The 26254-nt window shown below is 40.6% G+C and overlaps 1 protein-coding gene across 1 annotated transcript in view; it reads right to left on the bottom strand.

Moving 5' to 3' along the window:
* Window positions 1–26254, bottom strand: part of Impg2 (interphotoreceptor matrix proteoglycan 2) — a 66609-nt gene that overhangs the window by 24872 nt on the left and 15483 nt on the right. The window contains exons 6-10 of the mRNA XM_085832231.1: window positions 24977–25026; window positions 23631–23698; window positions 18003–18164; window positions 12841–12899; window positions 7290–7310 (exon numbers count right to left, since the gene is read on the bottom strand). Coding sequence (XP_085688357.1) covers window positions 7290–7310; window positions 12841–12899; window positions 18003–18164; window positions 23631–23698; window positions 24977–25026 — 360 coding nt within the window. The remainder of the gene's footprint in view (window positions 1–7289; window positions 7311–12840; window positions 12900–18002; window positions 18165–23630; window positions 23699–24976; window positions 25027–26254) is intronic.

The raw sequence follows: 26254 nt of genomic DNA, 5'->3' as shown, positions 1-26254 counted from the left end.
CAACATTTTGCTGCTTACAGGAAACCCATCTCAGGGAAAAAGACAGACACTACCTCAGAATGAAAGGCTGGAAAACAATTTTCCAAGCAAATGGTATGAAGAAACAAGCTGGAATAGCCATTATAATATCTGATAAGATTGACTTCCAACCCAAAGTCATCAAAAAAGACAAGGAAGGGCACTTCATACTCATCAAGGGTAAAAGTCTTCCAAGAGCAACTCTAAATTCTGAATCTCTATGCTCCAAATGCAAGGGCAGCCACATTCATTAAAGAAAGTTTAGTAAAGCTCAAAGTACACATTGCACCTCACACAATAATAGTGGGAGACATCAACACACCACATTCATCAATGGACAGATCATGGAAACAAAAACTAAACAGGGACACAGTGAAACTAACAGAAGTTATGAAAAAAATGGATCTAACAGATGTCTACAGAACATTTTCTCCTAAAACAAAAGGACACATCTTCTTCTCAGCACCTCATGGTACCTTCTCCAAAATTGACCATATATTGGTCACAAAACAGGCCTCAACAGATACAAAAATATTGAAATTGATCCATGCATCCTATCAGATCACCATGGACTAAGGCTGATCTTCAATAACAACATAAATAATAGAAAGCCAACATTCATGTGGAAACTGAACAACATTCTTCTCAAGGATACCTTGGTCAAGGAAGGAATACTCAACAAAACTGGAGATGAAATGGACCAATTTCTAGACAGATACCAGGTACCAAAGTTAAATCAGGATCAGGTTAATGATCTAAACAGTCCTATATGCCCTAAAGAAATAGAAGCAGTCATTAATAGTCTCCCAACCAAAAAAGCCCAGGACCAGATGGGTTTAGTGCAGAGTTCTATCAAACCTTCAAAGGAGATCTAATTCCAGATCTTCACACACTATTCCACAAAATAGAAGCAGAAGGTACTCTACCCAACTCATTCTGTGAAGCCACAATTACTCTGATACCTAAACCACAGAAAGACCCAACAAAGATAGAGAACTTCAGACCAATTTCCCTTATGAATATCGATGCAAAAATACTCAATAAAATTCTCACTAACGGAATCCAAGAACACATCAAAACAATCATCCATCCTGACCAAGTAGGCTTCACTCCAGGGATGCTGGGATGGTTTCATATATGGAAATCCATCAACATAATCCACTATATAAACAAACTCAAAGACAAAAAACACATGATCATCTCATTAGATGCGGAGAAAGCATTTGACAAAATTCAACACCCAATGATGATAAAAGTCTTCAAAAGATCAGGAATTCAAGGCCCATAACTAAACATGATAAAAGCAATCTACAGCAAACCAGTAGCCAACATCAAAGTAAATGGTGAAAAGCTGGAAGCAATCCCACTAAAATCAGGGACTAGACAAGGCTGCCCCCTTCCCCCTACCTATTCAACATTGTACTTGAAGTCCTAGCCAGAGCAATTTGACAACAAACAGAGATCAAGGGGATACAAATTGGAAAAGATGAAGTCAAAATATCACTTTTTGCAGATGATATGATAGTATATACAAGTGACCCTAATAATTCCACCAGAGAACTCCTAAACCTGATAAACAGCTTCAGTGCAGTAACTGGATATAAAATTAACTCAAAAAGTCAATGGCTTTTCTCTACACAAAGGATAAACAGGCTGAGAAAGAAATTAGGGAAACAACACCCTTCTCAATAGTCACAAATAATATAAAATACCTTGGCGTGACTCTAACTAACGAAGTGAAAGATCTGTATGATAAGAATTTCAAGTCTCTGAAGAAAGAAATTAAAGAAGATCTCAGAAGATGGAAAGATCTCCCATGCTCATGGATTGGCAGGATCAATATAGTAAAAATGGCTATCTTGCCAAAAGCAATCTACAGGTTCAATGAAATCCCCATCAAAATTCCAACTCAATTCTTCAACGACTTAGAAAGGGCAAAAAAGCCTCAAAGATAGGTGCACAGGGGGAAAATTCCTGAATAGAACAGCAATGGCTTGTGCTGTAAGATCGAGAATCGACAAATGGGACCTCATAAAACTGCAAAGCTTCTGTAAGGCAAAAGACACCATCAATAAGACAAAAAGGCCACCAACAGATTGGGAAAGGATCTTTACCTACCCTAAATCAGATAGGGGACTAATATCCAATATATATAAAGAACTCAAGAAGGTGGACTCCAGAAAATCAAATAACCTCATTAAAAAATGGGGCTCAGAGCTAAACAAAGAATTCTCACCTGAGGAATACCGAATGGCTGAGAAGCACCTGAAAAACTGTTCAGCATCCTTAATCATCAGGAAAATGCAAATCAAAACAACCCTGAGATGCCATCTCACACCAGTCAGAATGGCTAAGATCAAAAATTCAGGTGACAGCAGATGCTGGAGAGGATGTGGAGAAAGAGGAACACTCCTCCATTGTTGGTGGGATTGCAAGCTTGTACAACCACTCTTGAAATCAGTCTGGCGGTTCCTCAGAAAATTGGAAATAGTACTACTGAAGGATCTCGCAATACCTCTCCTGGACATATATTCAGAAGATGTTCCAACCGGTAAGAAGGACACATGCTCCACTATGTTCATAGCAGCCTTATTTATAATAGCCAGAAGCTGGAAAGAAACCAGATGCCCCTCAACAGAGGAATGGATACAGAAAATGTGGTAGATTTACACAATGGAAAACTACTCAGCTATTAAAAAGAATGAATTTATGAAATTCCTAGGCAAATGGATGGACCTGGAGGGCATCATCCTGAGTGAGATAACCCAATCACAAAAGAACTCACATGATATGAATTCACTGATAAGTGGATATTAGCCCAGAAACTTAGAAAACCCAAGATATAAGATACAATTTTCGAAACACATGAAACTCAAGAAGAACGAACACCAAAGTGTGGATACTTTGCCCCTTCTTAGAATTGGGAACAAAGCACCCATGGAAGGAGTTACAGAGACAAAGTTTGGAGCTGAGACAAAAGGATGGACCATCTAGAAACTGCCATACCCGGGGTCCATCCCATAATCAGCCTCCAAATGCTGACACCATTGCATACACTAGCAAGATTTTGCTGAAAGAAAACTGATATAGCTGTCTCTTGTGAGACTATGCTGGGGCCTAGCAAACACAGAAGTGGATGCTCACAGTCAGCTATTGGATGGATCACAGGGCCCCCATTGGAGGATCTAGAGAAAGTACCCAAGGAGCTGGGGGATCTGCAACCCTATAGGTGGAACAACAATATGAACTAACCAGTACCCCCTGGAGCTCGTTTCTCTAGCTGCATATGTATCAGAAGATGGCCTAGTTGGCCATCAGTGGAAAGAGAGGCCCATTGGTCATGCAAACTTTATATACCTCAGTACAGGGGAAATCCAGGGCCAAGAAATGGGAGTGGGTAGGTGGGGAAATGGGTAGGGGAGAGTGTGGGGGACTTTTGGGATAGAATTGGAAATGTAAATGAAATAAATACCTAATAATAAAAAAAAAAAACAAAAAGACCGTTTCCAGGCCATCCAGTACTTGATAAAGATGCCATGCCTTCTACAAGCTTGGTGAAGCACATCTGCATATCCACAAAGGTGGGGTCCTTCTCACAGCATTTGTATAACCTCTAAACTTTCCTGTAGTGTTAGCATGAGTCTAAGGGAGGCAACAATGGTTACAATGAAAGAGAAGGAGGAAAAGGAAGAAGAAAAGAAGCAGGGGAGAGAGAAGAATAGGAGGCAGCTATTCCAAACAGAACTGTAATGGCTGCCTCATTGGATGAAAACTTGGGCAAGGACAATCAAGCATTTACTGGAAGTCTAGCATGTGCTTGAATGGTTTTTAAATGTTGAGGAGAAAAGATCATGAGAAATGTTCCTGGATGAGAAATTTATGCAAATCAGGAAGTCTGTGTTCGATTACCAACCTTGTCCTTTGCTGACAAAATATCATTTTGCCTCCCAGCGTGTTTGCCTTGGTCATCTAAAGATACCATGTCTACCATAACATACATCTCTAGTAAAGATTAATTCGTTAAGAAAGATAAAATGATTCTGAAAGATGCTGTAATTTATTAACATGTTTTTGTCTTGGAACAAGAATTCAAGGAAATAGTTGTAATACCAAGAAACCGTGCATTCTTAAAGCCAAGAGCTTCACTGTGACCCAGGAAAACTGCATTCTGGCAAGCAATGAAACACAGAGACTGCTCAGCATGAGGGAAATTTTTTTTAAAAATTCAAGAGGCCAAGAAAGTCCATAAAGGGGTAGAGAGACATTTCTGATTGAAGAAAGCTGTGCTGGCCCAAGTAAAGTGAGTCAACCAAGGCCGCACCAGTGCCTTTCAGTCTGAATCACCCAGGAGCCCATCAGTTAGGGATCAGTCATATGGACAAGAGGTTCAACCTTTCTCCTTCACCCTGGATGCCCCAATTGGCGATTTGGATGTGTGTATTTTTAAAACAGAGAGTAGTGGTACTCCGCATTGTCACGCAAGCTAAGTAAGAGTATTTCAGAGGGCTAGAGAAATAGCTCAGGGTTAACTGTTCTGCCAGAGGTCCTGAGTTCAATTCCCAGTAGCCACATGGTGGCTCACAACCATCTGTAGTGGAATCTGATGTCTTCTTCTGGTGTGTCTGAAGACAGCTATAGGTACTCATATACATAAAATAAATACATCTTTAATAAAAAAAAAAGTATTTCTCCAGTGATGTTTCTTCTGGGGAGCTGACATTAAGACATGTGTAGGTTAGACTGATATTTTATCTGTTCTTTTCAAATTGATTCTACTAAGTTTGCATAATAAGTAGGAATTGCACATGTTAAAAAGCAAGTCAAAAATTTCACATGTTTCTAAATGCTGGTGGCAAAGGAGGACAGAGTATGTATTCTTTATTTCTGTTCCATAGTCATTCATGCATAACGTGGTATATCAGTATATCAAATTTACAAATATATTTAATCAATTAATTGATACTACCTGATAACACTGAAAAAATTTGGAAACTGTGCCTAGGCTTGCATTTTATCAAAAAATAGTGACTTTATATTTAATTGTTTTCTGTGTTTTTGTGTGTGTTAACAGAACTGTTAGATCTCAGTAAATGGCTACCATCCTTTCAGTACTAGGGGTAGTCTCAAGATTTAGGGTTGTTTTAACTCTCTAATCACCATAAGAGGGAGTAATTTTTAAATGGGTGCAGACTTCGCACGGTGCAGAGTGCAGAGTGGGTTACAATCACAAAAAGTACAGAAACACAAATTCTGGTGGGTCAAGACACCTGATACCTTTTAGTGACTTTATTTCCAACAAGACTATGTCTCTCTAAAACAAAATGTCCTCAAAAGACAAAAGGAAAAAGTACAAATCCTCATTTTACCATCTTACAAGGTACTAAGATGACAAGAGGAGAAGAAGAAGAAGAAGAAGAAGAAGAAGAAGAAGAAGAAGAAGAAGAAGAAGAAGAAGAAGAAGAAGAAGAAGAAGAAGAAGAAGAAGAAGAAGAAGAAGAAGGAAGGAAGAAGGAAGAAGGAAGAAGAAAAGAAGAGAAGAAGAAGAAGAAGAAGAAGAAGAAGAAGAAGAAGAAGAAGAAGAAGAAGAAGAAGAAGAAGAAGAAGAAGAAGAAGAAGAAGAAGAGGAGGAGGAGGAGGAGGAAAGAAGAGAAGAGAAGAGAAGAGAAGAGAAGAGAAGAGAAGAGAAGAGAAGAGAAGAGAAGAGAAGAGAAGAGAAGAGAAGAGAAGAGAAGAGAAGAGAAGAGAAGAGAAGAGAAGAGGACTTCCACCCTATGCATTTCTAAAAGACAAAACCCAGAACTTAAGTCATTTCTCTATGCATGGAGTCTGCCCAATAACACCACATTTCACAAATACTTGTCAAAATAATGTGAAGAAGATCAGAAAGTCCTTTTCAAGCCAAACTATTGGTTCCAGTAACCTCCCTCATCTCATGTGTGTCAAATTCCATGGTGTCCAAGCTCCTTGTTTACAGTGGAGTAGCCACTACACACATCCTCCAACTCACTTTAAATCAGTAGACCTCAACCTTACTCACTTTAAATCAGTAGACCTCAACCTTCCTAATGCTGCAACCCTTTAGTATAGTTCCTCATGTTGTGATTACCCACACACACACCTTAAAATAATCTTATTGCTACTGTAATTTTGCTAGTTATGAATCATCATGTAAATATATGATATGTAGGATATCTGATAAGTAACACCCCAAAGGGGTCACATGCCATAGATTGAGAATCACTGCTTTAAATCATCTATAGAATGCTACTCAATCTAATTACTGTATATAAATACTTTTTATTATCTGAAGCATAATGGTTATCAAAAAAGCCTATATATATTCAGTATAGATTAAAAAAGGTCTTTATTATCTTTGTTTTTGTTTTGTTTTGTTTTATCATGTTTTCATTATCAGTTGGCTGAATCCGAAAATACAGAAATCAAAGATGCCAAGATGACTGTACAATGAGGAAATGATAATGTAATCTCTAAACACTTCTATAGTCAGCCTATGAATTTGCTTCATAGACTCCATTTGTGTCTACCAGGCTTCTAAGAGAGACAAATTATAAGTAAATTATGAATCCATAGAGAAAACCAACCCTTTTCATAAAAGGGGTATTGGTTGTGTCTTTACAGTGTGCTTCCTAAAAGTTCAAGAACAGTTAAGTTTTACAAGTGAACTGATATAAGTCTCAGTGCTATCACCTTCATTAAGTGCACCTTAAAGTGCATCTGATTTTATTATTTAATGGCACAGGGGACTTGAAAGTATGTTTGCTAATGGGCTTTACTCCTACTTTAAATTAACTCAATGTTTAAAGTACCAGTCAGCCAGGAGAGAACTTCAGCCTAATGTATGGTATTCCTATTTCAGTGTTCATAAAATGTTTTTTGTCTTGGAAAGTTTGTGTATTTTATTTGTCTGAACAGAGAAATTCACTCTGCAACCTAGGCTGGCTTTGAACTTGTAATCGTACGACCACCTTGGCCTCACAAAGACTCAGGCTACAGGTATGTACCAGCACACCCAGTGAATAAATAAAGCTTCACTAGAGAGCTATGCTCTCTAGTGTACAGTGCATCAGCTGTGTCTACTCTCACCCAGTAGCATTGAGAAATTACAATAGGGAAGCTATGGCCTTCAAAAGCTACAACATCTGTCATGGCATTTTGTATAATGAGACAGGGAGAGACTGGAGAACTGAGCCTGTACCCTAACACTAGATGCTGACAATGGACAACATAGAAAGTAGCACAAGGGACTTTACCTGTCATTTTCCTCCGGGGCCCTGAAAAATAACAAAAGTATCAATTAGAGCTCAATTGCCTTCCTATTTGTCACATAATTCATCACTGTGCAGATTTCATCACCGTTCATGTCACATGGCTCAAAATGCCTTCTCAAGTGAAATATACCAAATCAGGTCTACTGTGTTAGAAGTTGAAAGAGAGAGAGAGAGAGAGGGGAGGGGAGGGGAGGGGAGGGGAGGGGGGAGGGAGAGAAGGAGGGAGGGAGGGAGGGAGGGAAAAGAAAGAAAAAGAGAGAAAAGAAAAGAAAGTGAATTTGAGGCGAGGCTGTAGTTCCAGGACAGCCAGACCTACATAGAAAGACCCTGTCTAAAAATAAAAAAAAAGTTTTAAAAGATTTAAAAAGTAGTGAAGGTTAAAAAAAAAAAAAGGAAGCCATTTAAAGGCAATGATTTTTACAGTTGTTTTATTTACCCTAAAAATACTTCACAAATATGTAATTTATCTCTTTGTTAAATAACCTCTTTGGTAGATCATTAGAAGACTTTGGTTATTGGCATTAAAATTAGAAATGTCAGGCTGGAGAGATGGCTCAGTAGTGAAGAGCCAGACAGAGGACCTGAGGTCAGGTCTTAACACCCATATCAGGCAGCTCATAACCTAGTTCTTAGGAGCCAATGTCTCTGGCTTCTACAGGTATTCATTAATTCAGGTGTGCATAGCCAAATGCAGCTGCACATGTATAGATGAATAAAAATAAATATTTGAGAAAAGAACACAACACCAATATTAAAAAAAAAAAAAAAAGAACGTCCTTTGGGCAATGCAATGTAGAATCAAAGGAAAACAGACGTATAGATCTGTTTCAGAACTTAATTTTTAAAATAGAAAGATTAATCCTATAGTTCCTTAAGGGGTGAAAGACAAATGAAAAATGAACTTTTTCCTAGAATAACAAACAAAATATAACAATAATCTTGAAACATTAAAGGAAGTTATTTTCCAAGCATAATCCCATTCCTAATCAAACTATTTATTGACCTGGGACTGACCTAAGGAGACAATTTTCAAGCACACACACAAATTCTCTCCCACATGAAGAAAAAAGCTCACCTACACAGGTTGGCTAGAGGCCCCCCACATATACATCACAGAGGATTGATTGCCTTGTCTGGCCTCAGTGGGAGAGGATGTGCCTAATCCTATAGAGACTTGATGCCCCAGTGGGGGGGGGGACGGGGACGGGACTGGACCTCTCAGAAGTGAAGGGGCGGGGAGATGAGGGAGAGAACTATGAATGGGGACAGGAGGGAGGGCAACATTTGGAATGTAAATAAATAAAATAATTAATAAAAAATAAATTAAATAGAGCTTACATCAGCCAAGGGAGAGCGCCACAGTGTCTCAGAGATTGTCTCATGAGTCCCACGAATAAGGGCAAGTTGATTGTTTGGCAAACTGATCTCTCAAGTGAAGCAACTCAAAGCAGAAACCTAACTGGCTGTCATCAAAGTCCCATGTTCAAAGAACCATTCAAGGGCTGGAGTTCCTTTTGTCTTAGTCACTCATCAAGATTGTTGTACTTCCCTGCGTGTTCCAAGCCCAAGGACATACCTGTGGTCCAGCTTGTGGAAAATGGTCCGCAGGAATTCAGAGAACACAAGAGAGTACTGCTTCTACTCTTTCACCCTCAGTGGATAAGCCACTGAGAGGTGATGAAGCAGTCTCCAGCTACACAATCGTGGGACTAAGAGGAACTGTCTTACTGCAAAGGCAGACCCTGCAATTCCACTTCTGTGTAGAGAGCAGTCAGTTCAGATTGTGTCCTGTTTTGAAAACTTGTGAATGAGAACATGTCAGTTCCCACATCCAAGAGCATTCTTCCTTCAGAAGGATTCATAGGCAGAGTGGAAATCAATAGAAATACATTTTCAGTAGCATCCACTATGAGTTTACATGATGCTGAATGAAACAATATAAAACATGTACCTTACATAAATAGATATGACAGCCTGGGTAGTTCTCCCTCAAGCAACATCCTGGAAGGAGCCGTGACTTTCATGAGCTCAATTTAAAAAAAAAAACCAAAAACAAAAAACAAAAAACCTATGTGTATATTCCCAAACAGGAGAATTGTTACTCTATAAAAACGTTAGTCGTTAGTGTTGGGCTGGAGAGATTAAGAGCACTGACTGCTATTCCAGAGGTCCTGATTTCAATTCCCAGCAACCACATGGTGGCTCACAACCATCTGTAATGGGATCCGATGCCCTCTTCTATTGTATCTGTAAACATCTAAAGTGTATATAAATATCTTTTTTTAAAAATGTTAGTGTTTTCATAGACTATCTTTGTAAAGATATGGTGCTACATCCACTCCAGTAGTGACTTGTGTGACAGGTCTAGAAACCTGGACGCAGTCCCGAGGCTAAAAGTTCATGGAAACTTAGTCTCCTGGAACCTTGGCATTCCCATATCCAAGAATTTACCATGGCCTAGGAAAAAGGAGGGTTGTGGCTTAAGGAGGAACTACAATAGTACATTATTCATGAAAAGGTCTGTCACATAACTTCAATGTACCTTGCCTGCTGTGACACTCTACTTCTTTGTTTTCTTCTGTAATATATATGATGCTAACTTTGACAAAATTACATTCAGATACACACTCTCTGTGTGTCCATGTCTGTTTGTCATCCGCACCAACTCCTTGCTCGCTTGTAACCTGAACCCTGAGTTTTCCTGCAGGTCGAGGACCCAACTGAGGTCCATCTGCAGCATATGGGAGGCTGCTAACGGGTTGCTTATCAAAAGGAGAAGTGGTTCTGTTTTTGCTATCCACCACTCTGTTTTCCTTTTGATCTGTATATGGTATGTATTTAATTCCATTCATGGAAATAATAAAATTCATTCCTAATTTTAAAAAAGTAAGCACATACAAATCCAGCCAGCAATTCTAATTCTAGCAATGTATTATACAGATTTACCACAGTGATTTTTTGGCTAAAAAAAAAAAGGAAAAAAAAACAAATATTTAATTGTAAGAGAATGATGAGATTAATCATGAACATATACACCATATATTCCTCCTCAAAGAACAATATACAAAGGAAGCCAAGTGAGGAAGTGGGGGGTGGGGGGATCTGGGAGGAGTTGGGTGGGGCAAATATGCTCAAAACACCTGAAATTCTCAAAGGATAAAAATCATAACACATGTATAAAAATGGACGAAAACCAAAAATTCTGATTAGCAATATGTTTAAGTGATTAACTGCAATCTTTGGCTCTTAGTCTCGCAGCTTGGTTTCAAAAGAAAATTAAAATGTTTTTCGAGGAAGAAAAAAAAAAGTAAGTCCAAATGGCATGACATTAAAATTAAATGGCTTAAATGTGGAAAAAGAAAAGAGAGTAAAAAGGGGGTGGGGTCTGGAGAAGGGGCTCAGTGGTTAAGAGCACTGGGTGCTTTTCCAGAGCACCCAGGTTCAATTCTCAGCACCCACATGGCAGCTCTCAACTGTCTTTAATCCCAGTTCCAGGGGATCCCACACCCTCATTTAGGCATGCATGCAGGCCAAACACCAATGACCATGTAATAAAAAAGTAAATATTAAAAAGAAAGCCAAAAAAAGATGACTTACAACTATGTAATGTATAATAATGTAATTGTAATGACTTATAATTACAAGTCTTAGACAGTCAGTAAGGGTCAGACCAGCTAGCCTACAGGACATGGCACAGCTTCTGATGTTTGCTTACATAACAGGAATCAAACAGAACTTCTTAGTCTAGAGACGTTCTCAGCAGTTAGGAGCACTAGCTGCTTTTCCAGAGGACCCTGATTGGATGCCCAGCACCCACATCTTGGCTTATAACTGTCTGTAACTCTAGTCCCCAGAGATCTGACATCCTCTTTTAGTGTCTAGGGGCACTGCACATATGTGGAGCACAGACACATAGGTAAACATCCATATTCACAAAATAATAAATTTTTGTTAAAAATAGTTTTCCTACTCCTGAAACTGTGCTAAGTATTTCAGGAACTTAATTCACTTACTCCTCACTAGATTCGTTAAGGACTGCCAATATCCACACGGCGTGTAAAGAGACTAGGAAGGAAAGACACTATTGATTTACCCAAAGTACCAAGAAAGCATTTCTAATAAAGCAGGACTCACAGGTAAATTCATTCTATACAGAGCAAAAGTTGAGATCAACTAGTGCACTAAAAACCAGATAGTCCAAGGTGCACAGGCCGTATTCCCAGCCAGACAAGCTGGACAAGATGGATCAACAGCCATGTTGTGTCACATGCTACCAAATAAGTGAGATCTTCAAAGACCCTCCTTCTGGTAATCATGAAGGAGCATTACGTAAACATGGTCAAGGGTCAACTAGAAGGGCTGTTGTGGCATGAGGTCAGGTAGATAGTTAAACTCTCTGCCCTAAATAAATGTGTGCCCTCGGGTCAATAATTTCTATTTTCTCTGCCACATGAACACACATATACACACAGTCAAACACATCTACATACATACATATATATACACACTCATGTGCAAACACACACACACACACATGCATACACACACACATGCATACACACACATATACACAGTCACACACACATATGCATACTCACAAACATTCGAACACACACATGCTCACTCGCATTCACACGCATGCATCACACATGTACACACACAGGTGAGGACACACACACAGAGGCACACTACAAGTGCTACATAGACACTCGCTGTTATTGCTGCCACCACACGTCCTGCTGAGAACGTTCAGGCCAGCCCCAACCCACCTCCTTATATCCAACAACTGGGCAAGGGCTATGGCCAGTTTCCTTGGTGGAAGACTCATGCAAGGAGTTTAAGAACAAACAAAAAACCAAAAAAAAAAAAAAAAAAAAACCAAAGCGTGGTGGCGCACGCCTTTAATCCCAGCACTCAGGAGGCAGAGGCAGGTGGATTTCTGAGTTCGAGGCCAGCCTGGTCTACAAAGTGAGTTCCAGGACAGCCAGGGCTATGCAGAGAAACCCTGTCTCAAAAAACCAAAAAAAAAAAAAAGAACAAGCACTAAAATACAAGCTATTTTGTTCCAAAACCTCTCCTCCACCCTCAGGTGAGAACTGCTTGTCCACCGTAGGCCAGTTCAATCCATTAAACCTGTTCCTTCCTCTGGAAAGGGAGGGCTGGAAGTGTCTGCCCTGAGGGTTGACAGTCACCTCACTACAACCTTGAGAAGCGCCAGAAAAGGCCTGAAGTCATTTTTTAGTCTGGCTCCAGCCAGGGTCCAGCGGCAAAGGAGAGCTCTGTAACTTGTAACACAAAGCCTCATTTCTTACTGTGGTCTACCTACAGGCCAAGCTACAACTCCATGATACATCGCTTTGCTCTCATTAGCTCAGTTACATCTGTATCAGGCTAGTGTTGGAATACTAATTTACCACAAGGAACACTATTATAGCACTCCAATCACATGCTGCTAGAATACGTGATGGACACCAGGCTTTTCCATTCAAAGAGCAGCACTGTGCACATGCATTTTCAGAGCATATCTCTTTACCTGAATTCCAGAACACGGATGTCCTTGTAGCCGGGTAACCCTGTGAATGCTTTTTCAACCTGTTAAGAAAACGAAAATAAAGATGGTAACTATGTAGAATGTGCAAATATATATATATACATATATATGTGTGTGTGTGTGTGTATGTGTGTGTGTGTATTTCAGATGCTTTACAGAGCAGAATAAAGAGTAGATTCTTATCTTAAAATTATCAGAGCTATATATATCTTACAATTATCAGAGCTTGTACACATAGATTAAAAAGTGACCATGGTTACAATCATGATAGAAAATAGTGTCTGCCACAAGACTGTCATAAATGCTTTGCCATTTTGTCCTTTATGATTTTAATGTGCTTTAATTTTATTTTTTTAATTTATGAAAAGCATACTTCAATGCACTCTAATAGTACTTGTATAACAGCATTTTTAAATGTCCCTGTCCCAGTTGGGAAGCTGGGTTCAGCCAGCACCCTGGCAGAGTTGAGTGTCTGTTTTCTGTAAGTGTGAACATGTCTGAGAGTGTCTGCTTCCTGTCTCCACATCACAAGAGAACTAGGAACACATTCAGCATTCAAAAAAAAAAAAAGTCTACAAGGCCCAAAGTTAAGAAGCAGTGCCCAGATAACTCCACTGGTTAAAATATCAATTTATAAGTGTCATATCTATGAAAGCTGGGTTTAATACCAAGCCTTTAAAACGCCACCACATCTTTCCATCAGAGCTCAGTGACTGGAGAGAGAGACAGAATGCCAGACTGGGGATCTAAAAATAATCTAATTATATTAAAATATGTGTTTAAACAAAAGTTAATATTTAATCCATAATAATCCCAAGGATGGCTTACCAGATGGATGAGTCTGGGGCTGACACAAGAACATAGAAATATTAGGGGCCATAGAGACTTCTCCTTTAACCACATTTCACAAAATCAGGGGAGTAGTGCTTTTTAAAATCTTGGTTCACTGCAGATCTTCTTGGTTCAAAAACAAAGAATTCAAGGGGCTATTAAAACCACTCAGTCAATAATGCCCCTACCATGCAAGCATGAGTGCCTGAGTTTGTGTCCCAACACCCACATGGAAAAGCCTGAAATTCCAGGGCTGGAAAGGGAGAGACAGGAGGATCTCTGAGGCTTGCTGGCCATCCTAAATGGGCAAGCTCCTGGTTCAAAAACACATCCTGTCTCAAAAATAAGGAAGCTTCTAACCAATCCCTCATAATGTCAGGGAGTACAATTTTTAAAATCTTGGTTCATCGAAGGTCTTCCTGTTTTAAGAATAAAGAATTCAAGGATGGCTGGCCCAGAAGTTTCTTGCAAGTCAGTTATCTAACACTGCCGTCCATATTCTGCCCATTGAACTACATTATCCTTTCCTGTTACTCCTGTCTCATGATACATTTGAAACTGAGATGCTCATTATAGTCTCTGAAGGAACTTCTGTAAGGGACAAAGGAAGGACCACTTTGAAAGGCAAATGGATAGATGAGACAGAGATGGGTAAAATGTTTGTCATGCAAGTGTGAGGACCTGGATTCAGATGCCCAGAAACTGACATAAAGCCAGATGCCCTAAAGAGCATCTGTAATCCTAGTGGTCCAGGTAGGAGGCCAAGGCAGGAGAATGCCTGGGAGCTAGCAGGTCAGACTGAGACACACATCAGCGAACAACAGAAACTCTGTCTCAACCAAGGTATAAAGCAAGAACCAAAATGGAAGTTGTCCTCTGACCTCCACATCCAGGTTGAATCACACATATACACCACATACACACACACACACACACAGAGAGAGAGAGAGAGAGAGAGAGAGAGAGAGAGAGAGAGAGACCTGACTTTTACATTCTGCTCATTTAGAGGCTGAAATAATCATGAACAGGTTCCTGCCTCCCAAGCCCCACCTAAAACGTAAAGATACTTATCTGCATCCCTATACACAAACAGTTGACCTCAGCCTGTAGAAGCACAGTAGAGAAGCTGCCTTTCCCATACTGTGCCTGCCTTCCTCAGATCCCCCCACATTTATACTATCTTGAGCCCTTTCTGTCAAACTTGATATGGCCTCAGGTTTACCATGCTCTCTCTAGTAACCTCATAAAAAAAATTTATGGTAGAAAATATTATCATGAGTGGGGTAACCCAGAAGGACATGCATGGTTTGTACTCACTGATCAGTGGATATTAGCCACAATAAAGTACAGGAGAATCATGCTAAAATCCACAGACCCAAAGAAGCCAAGTCACAAGGAAGGTCCAAAGGAGGCTGGTTAAATCTTTCTCAGAAGGGGAAATAAAATAGATTTCAGAGGTGGATGGAAGGAGGGAACTGGGTAGTAGAGGGAATGAGGAGAGGGGATTGGATCTAGGGAGAACAGAGGAGAGAACAGAAATCAGCGGGGGCTAGGGGCATCTCTAGGACACTCCAGAAACCTAAGATGGGGAGGGACAGGGTGCTTATTGGGGGATATGGATCCTGAAGTGGCCACTGCCTGAAGTCAGCCAGGACTCCCAGTGGAGGGATAAGGACAGCAACCACCCACAAAACCTTTGAGCTAAAATGTGCCCTGCCTACAAGATGTGCAGGGACAAAAAATAGAGCAGAGATGAAGGAAATGGCCAATTAACAACTGCCCCAAATTGAGACCCATCCCATGGGCAAGAACCAATCCCTGATGCTATTAATGATACTGTTATGGTTACAGACAGGAGTCTAGCATAACTGTCCTCTGAGAGGCTCCACCTAGCAGCCAATGTAAACAGATGCAGGGACCCACAGCCAAACATAAGATGGAGCTTAGGGAGTCTGGTGGAAGAGTTGGAGAAACATTGAGGAACCCAAAGAGAACAGGGACTCCACAGGAAGACCAACAGAATCAACTAGCCTGGACCCTTGGGGGCTCTCAGAGACAGAACAAAAGAGTGAGCACAAACTGGCCCCGGGCCCCCTGCACGTATGCAGCAGATGTACAACTTGGTCTTCATGCGGGTCCCCCAACAACTGGAGCAGACGGGAGTGCTGTCCCTGAACTTGTTGCCTGCCTGTGGATTCCGCTCCCCTAACTGGTCCACCTTATCTGGCCTCAGTGAGAGAAGTGCAGTGACTGATGGGCTCCTCCTTCTCAGAGAAGAAGGAGAGGAGGGAGTGGGGGAGGAGCTGCAAGAGGAAGAAACTAGGACCAGAGTAGGGCTGATATCGGGATGTAAAGTGAATAAATAAATTAATAATAAATAATAATTTTAAAAGAGTTATGGTGTCGGAACCTCCTCCCGTTCAAGCAGGCTTTCACTTCCCTGATTCCCAGTATTATTTAGGAGGTAACACAAAGGAGCAACCTCTGTGCCTGTGCCATTGAAGGAGAGCATTGAAGGGGCCGTGTCCTCTGCAGAAGGCAGAATGGCAGTTTCCTTCAGGACATTACACACACACACACACACACACACACACAAGCACATGTTCCTGCCTGCACACACACACACACACAGGGGGAAGGGCAGAGGGAGGGGGAAGAGAAGAGGAGGAGGAAAGCCTTCCATGTAAAGAAATAGTAATTAGGTCACATGTCACTTGGGGTCAGAAGGTGATGATGGTACAGGCAGTACCCAAGAATGGAGAAGGGGTGACTCATGGTTGCCCCGACCATTCCTCACCCTCAGATCACCTCTTGGTGGCCACGGATCTCCTAAAGTCATCACTGACGGGACCCCTTTCAGAGTATTTATCAGATTTCCTCTAAACCTCCAATCACTCCTGCAGCTGTTTACTCAAATGATGAAGCTTATTAAAAGTTCCTTAATCCAGTCAGGAAAGCCAGACGGCCAATTCAAGACAGTCTCTGATGCCAGGTGGCCACCGGCCTGGCTGACATTTCTTCCACATACCACACAGCCCTGCAACTTGGCTGCGCAGTTAGGAAAACGAATTGTCTGGCCTACACTGCCCCCATGTCTGATGGTCATGATGATGCTATTTGGCTGACAGACGCATATTTTTTCGTTTCCCATCTGGACACAATGACAGGGAAGGAAATTAAGCCAAGGTAATGGAATTAACAAACTTGGTCAAGGAGAAGTCAATCAAGTGGGGATTGAAAAGAAATTAAACAGGGAGAAACGGTGTGCCCAGTTACCACGTACAAGAGCTGAAGGCACTCAGCACCATACTACAGAAGAGCAAAGGCTCACAAGATGGGTACCAGGTATGGATGACGTATAGTGGAAGAATTCAGCAACAAACTCAATCCAGAATCCTTCCGGATTTTTAAAGATTTATTTATTTATTTTATGTATATAAGTACACTATAACTGTCTTCAGACACACCAGAAGAGGGCATCAGATCCCATTACAGATGGTTGTGAGCCACCATGTGGCTGCTGGGAATTGAACTTAGGACCTCTGGAAGAGCAGTCAGTGCTCTTAACCACTGAGCCATCTCTCCAGCCCCTAAGGGGGAAAAAAACTCTTTTAAAAAAACTTCTCACCAGAGGACAGAGACAAGGGTGATTCGTTTCCACATTCCTCTAGTGTTTCTTAACTTTGTATACACATTACCTGTGAGTGACCTACTTAAAAGTGCCCAAACTAAAAAAATAAAGCTGAGCCAGGTGGCAGTGGCGCACGCTAATCTCAGCAGTCAGGAGGCATTCAAAGCCTGCCTCTGTAGCAGAATTTTCCCCTAAGGAGGGGAGACCGCGTTGCTGGCTTTAGCGTAGATTGTTTTTTAATAATTACATCCTACAAGCCTCGTCTACAGTGAGTTCTAGGATAGCCAGGGCTACACAGAAAAACTCTGTCTCAATAAATAAATAAATAAATAAATAAATAAATAAATAAGCAGTCCATAGCTGTTCAGAGACATTTATTTGTTAATGGGTAGTTAAATTTGGTTTCTAAAAGAGAGTTTGTGTCTCTGAACTTTTCACAAAATTTTCGGATGAAATGGTTAAGCTTCACCCATAGGAAGCTGGTAAGTAGTCGGGCAGCTTGGATCCTTAACTCACCCATAACCACTGTGGTTGTTGTGAGAGAGTTAATGCCCCAAAACAACCATATCATCCAATCAACTGAACCACTCACGGATGATTTTGGTTTCCTATAATGCACATGTCAGAAAGAAATTAAAGCTCCGTCTAAAAGCTTTAAAAATAGTAATAATAAATCACGCACCTCTGAAATAAACTCTTCCACAAGGAGCCGGTAGAGGGCGCTGGAGGGATCCTGCAGTTCTTCACTGTATCGCTTCCCCAGAAGTTGGATGCTGAATTCTGCAATCTGTTCAGCAGCTGGTTGTGTGGGCTCCTCTGTCACATTCTCAATTTCATTGCTGATCTGAATTGAGAAAGAATAATAAATGCCACTATTTATTCAATCAGTCAATAAATATTTACTGACTCCCCTCAAAGTTTCACATCTAAGGATGACTTTTTATATGGTATTCAATTATACAATAAACTGAATAAATAACCTTTCAGTACACATTGACAAGGAAGAGCAAAAACCTTTGCGTAGAAAATTGTCAAGGTGAGTTAAAAAAAAAAAAAGAGTTGAATATTCTATAATCAAAACATGGTTCTCAAACATTTTGGTCCAAGAATCCCTTTAGACTCTTGAAAATAATTTAGCAACTCAAAAAAGTGTTTTTGAAGTATATTACAACTACAAACATTTACCAACAAAATTTTCAAAAGATTAATTTGAAAAGCATATACTAATCCATTTAAAAATAACAGGGTAGTGTGGTGTAGTTCCAGCACTAAGCAGATCTCTGTGAGATCAAGGACAGCCTGTGTGGTAGTTTAAATGAAAATGGGTTCCCCTCCCACCCCAATAGGCTCATAGGGTATAGCCTTGGAGTAGACATAGCCTTGTTAGGGGAAGTGTGTCACTGAGGGTGGGCTTTCAGATTTCAGAAGCCCGAGCCAGGACCAGTGTCTGTCTCTCTGTCTCTGTCTCTCTCTCTCTCTCTGTCTCTCTGTCTCTCTCTCTGTCTCTCTCTCTGTCTCTCTCTGTCTCTCTCTGTCTCTCTCTCTCTCTCTCTCTCTCTCTGTCTCTCTCTTCTACTTGTGGATCCATATACAGAACTCTTAGCCACCTTTCCAGCACCATGTCTGTCTGCATGCCGTCATGTTTCACTCCACGATGATAACGGACTAAACCTCTGAACTTTTAAGACAGCCCCAATTAAATTGTTTCTTTTATAAAAGTTGTCATGGTCATGATGTCTCTTCACAACCAATGAAAGCCTAACTAAACCTGGTCTACATAGTGAGCTTCAGGCAAGCCAAAGCTACATGGTGATACCGTGTCTCAAAAATAAGAAGAAAATATAACGGACTAAGCACATTTTACATAAAAGTCAACAACAGATGCTGTGAAGCTAAAATAGTGCGAAGAGTGACATTGTTTATATTTTTACAAATTCTTGAACAGACTGTCTGGCTTCATACAAGATGGCTGAATTATCATGTTTATTTCGGTATTCAGTTTATCACAATATGTTATTTTAATGGACACAACATGAAAAAAATCTGCCCACACAAATATATACTCAGGAAGAAGGAATAAAGAAATAATCTTTTCAGATAACTTGGACTATTCTGTAATGACCAGCTACACCAGCTTTAAAAGCGCCATTCCTTAAACAGTAGCTGTCATTGGTCAAAACCACAACAAATTTTTTTTTGTTGTGCCCTGTAACACTAAAACCTAAGTCTAGGCTGCAGCGAGCATTTGACTAGTATGTTCAAGGCCCTGCATTCAATCCCAGAAGCTACACAAACACACACTCTACACATACACATACACTCACACCACACACACACACACACACACACACACACAGCTGGAGTCGTTGGAGAATAACCAAGAGTTCAAGAGTTCAGCCTGAGCTACATAGTGAATTCCAAGACTGCATGATCTATAGAGTGAAAGCCCAAGATGCTGTCTAAAAAGATTTAAAAAGAAAAAAAATATTCCAGGTCTTCCAGTGGCCAAATCTGACATAACTTGGACAACAAAATTAATATTAGGTTATAATCCAAATAACAAAATGTCCATAAATCCACTCATATGAATAAAAGACTGAATAAATAAGAGTGTAATAATAGTTTCTTTCAGAAGTTCACTTAGTAAATCTAGAAGGAGAGAAGGAATTCTACCATTACTGCTAGAACACTACAGTTGTGCATCACATATAAATGAGCACACTTAAGCCAAGTGCCTCCACTGTACACATAGAAACATGGGAAGGAGGCATGAACAGCCTGAAGGTGCTGAGAGGGCCAACAGCAGAATTGAGAATAGAACATGGGTGCCTTTTCTTCTCACAGTATCAGCTGATGGCTCATACAACAGAAACCTACGAAGCTTCAGAACAGGAAATAACCCTGAAAACCACCCCTCGCCATCGCTTCTGGTGCTAACATTGTCTCTCCAACATCCCTGGCAGAAGGCTGCCCACCTCAAATGAAAGAGCTGTCATAAGACACAGACATGCTCTTCAGCGCAGGCCCCTGTGCTTCCAAAACGCCGTCACAGTTGGGAAAGTCATATCATAAAACCCAAACTGCCCCAGTTTTGATAAAAAGCCATGTGCTCTGGCTCACAAGTGTGACTTTTCACAGCTGCCAGGAAGCTACCAGGTTCCCTCTGACCTTTCGCTGGCTCCTCTCCTCCTGACACTTACAATGATCTAAATTTTTACCTTACAGCATGGTCCCCATACATGAGTTCTAATTAAGATATGGTAGGACCAGCCCCTACTTAAAGTAGATTCTATGTTTTTATTAATGCAATCTTATATTAAATCACCATTTATTAAATTGGGTATTTTTCCAGTAAGAGCATTTCGCTGATTGGTAATAATAACACTTCTAGCAACAAAAAAATGTTAGTTACATGGAATTTTATGCAAGACTGCCTTTTTGTTTATTATACTTCATCTTGGGGCTGGAGAGATGGATCAGCAATTAAGAGAATTTCTCTTGCAGAGACTGGTTCCCAGCACCCATGGGGAGCAGCTCACAACCATTTCTAAGTCCACTCCCAGTGACCCGATGCCTTGTCTGGCTCCACAGGCACCTTCACATTCATGAACATAAAACACACACATATAAATACACATGCACACATTACCATTCTTATTAAGTGACTGGGAAGGGAGGGAGACAAAATGGAATTCTGCCCTCCCCCCACCCCCATTTCACATTAGTCATTGCCAAGGGCCAGCCTCAGCTTGGAGAGGAGTTTTGAGAGAAGGGGTGTTTGAGAATAGAAAAACAAATGACTCGAAGCCAAATTGTGGGTCCAAGCTAATGGCTTATGTTCTGCTCAAGATAGCTTTCCAGGTTGTACTTTCTCTGTCTCTCTGTCTCTCTTCTCTCTGTCTCTCTGTCTCTCTATCTCTCTCTGTCTCTCTCTGTGTGTGTGTGTGTGTGTGTGTGTGTGTGTGTGTGTGTGTGTGTGTGTTGTGCTCCAGATAGCTTTCTTTTGCTATTCTAAAAACTCTCTGGATAGCTCAACTCTTGCAGATCAAAGCCCAGTCTTTTATTTCCATATCAACTCAGTCATTGCCCAGGTTTCCTTTTAATTATCCTATGAGTCAGAATCCCGTTACCCCAGCATCTTGATTCTTAGAAAGAGACAGCAAGCACAAACACAGACAATAAGACAGCTGGGTGGGACCCAGGACCCCACCCTGAAATTACCATTCCTACCATACCTGGACCTAGACATATACCCCCTCTATTACAGGCTGACCTTGAACTCAGGAATCTTTCTGCCTTTGTAAGCATAAACAAACAAACAAAAAAATTAGCTAGGTGGGATCTTGCCCTGCAATCACCACTCCCTAAATCTCTTTATTTCCTTCCTTAGTATCTTTCTGCCAGGCTGGCTTATAGTGCAGCTGCCTCTGTCCTTTAGATCTTTGAAGCTCCTTGTACAATTCATATTGCATCCTTATATTTTGCAAAGTTGAGAAATTATATATTTTTGAACTCATGCTTTCGGCACTCTTTCCTACAGCCTTAGAACTGTCCTAAAGATCACAGTGTTCTACCGTTTTGCTGAGACATTAGACACACCCTCGCCTCCCAGACTCCTACTGATCATCATGGGATCATTAACCTTGGCAGAGAGGATATTCCTCAAAAGTTTTACACACACACACACACACACACACACACACCCTTTATGCCCATTGCAACCATCAGCACTCCTGGAGGCCCACGCCCTGCTGGCTCTGTTACAGGGGCAAGAACCATGCCGCTCCATCCCTGCCATGGCTGGACAGGACACAGCAAGTTATAATGTCCACACTAAGAAACAAGAATGCAAAGGGACCAAACCTCACCTTTTAAAGAACATTTTCATAGTTCACTTCTTAATAAGTAAATCATGATTCAGTGCATCCTTAATTATTTTAAGTTCAGAATTTAGAAAAAAGTTGTGTGCATAAGTGTGTGCAGAGTGCTTGTGTGTATGTGTGCTTGTATGTGTGGGGTTCATTTGTGTAAGTATACAGGTTTCTAAGTACATGTGTAGAGAGACAAGAGCTTGAAGGTAGGTGTGCCTTTCTCAACTGCTTTCCACTTTTCTTACTGAAGCAAGTTTTTTGACTAAAACTACAAAGAAGGTCAGGCAGGCATAGCAGCCTGCATTTATTACCCCCATAGAAAGCCAGGCAGGCACAGTAGCCTCCATGTATCACCATCACAGAAAAACAGGCAGCTAGGCAGCCTATCCATATCTCACAGCCCACCTGGCTCCTAAGCACAAGCTACTCTAGCTCATCAGCTTGTGCTTAGGAGCCAGGTGGGTCATAGTGAAAGACCAAACCAACTCCATCTTAGAAAACCTGACCTAAGGTTAACCAACAAGCCTGCACCTAGCACCAGTATCCAGGTCACTCCCTAACAACCACCAATTGGGAGGAAAGCAGAGATTACAGTTGTACCTAAAGAAATTGACATACTGAAGTTTATAGTTTGGCTCCCAGCACCAGCCAATCATTTTAAAGGACAACAAATTCCATAATAGCCCCTCCCCATCAGATGTGTGCCTAGCTAGGAAACACGCCCGCTGCATCAGTGACAATGGTGTGACCCGGGCTTGAGCTTGAGCAAAGACCAGTGTGATTACATGGGAATTAGTTCCTTGGTGGTCTTTTGGGGTTCTCAAAACAGGCACAACAATAGAGACAGGCTTGCAAAGATTAGAGTGAGTGATTCATGTGGTCTGCCTTGCTTATCTGGCTATGTGGGTACTATGATTTGAACCCCATTTCTTGCTTCTATAGCTCTAGTGTTCCCTTCACTGTCCCACTTCCCAGCCCATAATTTAACATTACATTTCAGGAAATGCTTCCATCTGCCTGGGAAGAGTACAGTTCTGTACTTCCCCTGAGAGTTTTTTGTAGTGGACCCTCATCTGTAGAGTTTATGTTCCTGTTAATAATTGTGTGCTTAAACGGTATGATGGCTTTTTAAATTTTAAACTGCACAGAATCCATTTCCTTTCTCTCTAAAGAAGTTAAGGCCCAGTGTACTGTGAGTTAAAAGGTCATGAATTTATCAGCATGAGAGTTTTCTAGAAATCCTCTACCAAAAAAATGACCAATATGACAGACCCATTTAGCTCGTCCAACAGATATCAGGTTTCTGAATGCACTGGATTTAGAATTCCTAGTCTTTTCAGAGCAGTGCGCCATGTGAAGTCCTGTGCAGTCTAGAAATGGAATGTCTAACTCCCATGCTCCATGTTAGAACAAAAGCGAGAGAACAGAACTGAACTTACACTTTCCTGAGGTGACGCTGCACTGCTCTCTGAAGCCAAGCCTGGATATGAAGCACTGAAGACAGGACCTAAGCAGAATACAAAACGCATGTGACATTAGTCCTTGAGTAAGTCAGAATCCATTTCAGGACCTAAATAAAGACTTACTTCAAAAGCCATCCTTACAAGTCCTTTGCTTTTTTTATTTTGAATGCTTTTTTTAGTTATAAACTCGAGAGACATTTGTAGAGGCTTTCTAGAGTCTCAGTAACTGAACAAGCTACTTTTGTTGTTGTTGTTTGGTTTTTGTTTTTGTTTGATTTTTTGTTTTTGTTTTTGTTTTAGTTTTTGTTTTTGTTTTTGGAGTGTGCCAGGCTCTAATGTAGATGCTAGGATACAAAAAGGAAGTTTCTATTCCTAGGGAGATATCAAATAAAGTGAACAGACACAGAAGTGCATAACTATACTAGACCTGGCCATTATTTAACAATCATTGAAATGAGTCCACTCCATGCTTTTCTATTTTGTATATGCTCAGAATTTCTAACATAAAGAAGTTTAGACTTTTTATTAAATATATTAAGGACTTGGGTGTAACCCTTTGTAGAGAACATTCCTAGCATAAAAGATGCTTTTGGGTTCAATCTTTAGCAGAAGGAAAGAAGAGAGGAACAGGAAAAGAAAGGGATAAGAGAAGAGACAGGAAGATAATGAGATTGACTAATTTACATGAAATACAGAACTTGGCGCTGTAGAAATGAACCAATAGTTAGAATACTTCCTGCTCTTCCAGAGGAGCCTAGTTAGGTTCCTCACACCCATGCCAGACAGCCTATAACTCCTACTCCAGGGAATCTGACACTGTCTTTGGTGTGATGCCCTCTTCTGGCTTCCCCAAGCACACACATACACAAGGCATATAGACATACACACATGCGCACACACACACAGAGAGAGAGAGAGAGAGAGAGAGGCAATATATTAAATTTTTAAAAATTAAAATCTTTTAAATTTAAAACCAATATGGAGCTCAAAGGAACACTTTCTCCACCCCATGACATGTCAGAGAATCCTTATCCTGGGAAAGCCCAGCTTGCAAGCAACAAAGTGACAAGTCAAAGGTTCTACCTTAGCTTAAGTGTCTGTCTTAAAGTAATTCATTTTGTCACACTTAGGTTTTAAGCTGTGTTCTTAAAGTACTCACAACACAATATCATTAACAAGTAAAAAAAAATAATTGTTCTGTTTCTTAAACAATATATAAATAGAAAAAATGAAATTTTAAAAATATGAGCTGAAAATTTATACTTGCTTGGAAATCTTCAGTGACTAAGGAAAAAAAAAGTGGATAAAAGAAAAAAGCTTACCTGTCAGTGTTGAGGTCTCGCCAATAGGAACTGGAAAGGACAACTCAGGCCTAGGAGTGGAAAAAACAAAAAATGTAGCTATTAAAAAATCCAGGGGACCGGAGAGATGGCTCAGTGGTTAAGAGCACAGACTGCTCGCTCTTCCAGAGGTCCTGAGTTCAATTCCCAGCAACCACATGGTGGCTCACAGCCAACTGTAATGGGATCTGATGCCCTCTTCTGGTGTGTCTGAAAATAGCTACAGTGTATTCACATACCATAAAATAAATAAAATCTTTTTTAAAAATTCAGGAACCTGGGCAAATTAAGTTTTATAAACTTTAGAACCTGGCTTCCCAAAGGAACTCCTTGGACCACCAAATAAAGGTTTCCAGGCCAAAAATGCCAAGTCAAAAAGCTTATAACTTCATAATTTACTTATTTTGTATTTATTGATGGCTCATCGACATATCCACCCTATATGAAGAACCTTCCTACTTATGCTCATCACCCATTTTCGTCTCCAGTTCAAATCATTATGTGAAACAACTTTATCTGCCTACTTTACCTCTGTCACCCCCTTAGTCCTCTAGAAAGGATTGTCAATACAGAAGCATTTAACAGTTCAATATTTAAATTTATTGAAATTAAACAGCTGGGAATTCATTTTCTTATTCACAGCAGCCGTATTCCAGGCATTCTGTGCGCACATGTGGCTAATGGCCATCTCAGACTGGACAAGACAATTAAGAGCGTTTGTAACGTCACAGAAGGGTCTATTTGTCCATCAACAGAATCACATTAAGAGTCTAAACTCCAGGCTGAGCACACAGTTCATTAGAACAGCATGTACCTCGTGTGTGTACAGGCCCAGGCCTTGACACTAATTTCTACAACTAGAGGGAAAGATAATAATCATGAACTCCATGAGATTAAGGATTTTCTTGACATATCCCTCACTATCTCCAATGTCTAAGAACTTTAAAAAGACATTTTTGCAGAACTGGGGGTATAATTCAATTGGCAGAGTCCTTGCCTAGCATGTATGGAGCCCTGAGCTCGGTGTCCAGCATGACATTAACTAGCTATCGTGGTTCCTGTCTACAATCACAGCACTCAACGTAAGATTTAAAGGAATATTAGGATTTACAATGATAAGTGAGACATTTGTGATTGAAACTATACTAGAAAGGGAAACAGAGGCATGTTCTCTACACACCCACGGCCCACCTGGTGGATAACTGTGAGTTCGAGGCCAGCCTGGTCTACAGAGTGAGTTCCAGGACAGCCAAAGCTACA

The sequence above is a fragment of the Mus caroli genome, unplaced genomic scaffold (genome assembly GCF_978045245.1).
Source record: "Mus caroli unplaced genomic scaffold, Mus_caroli_1 scaffold_17, whole genome shotgun sequence".
In the NCBI taxonomy this organism is placed as follows: Eukaryota; Metazoa; Chordata; class Mammalia; order Rodentia; family Muridae; genus Mus; species Mus caroli.
The sequence above is the reverse complement of the archived record's forward strand: the minus strand, read 5'-3'. Positions and strand labels throughout refer to the sequence as shown.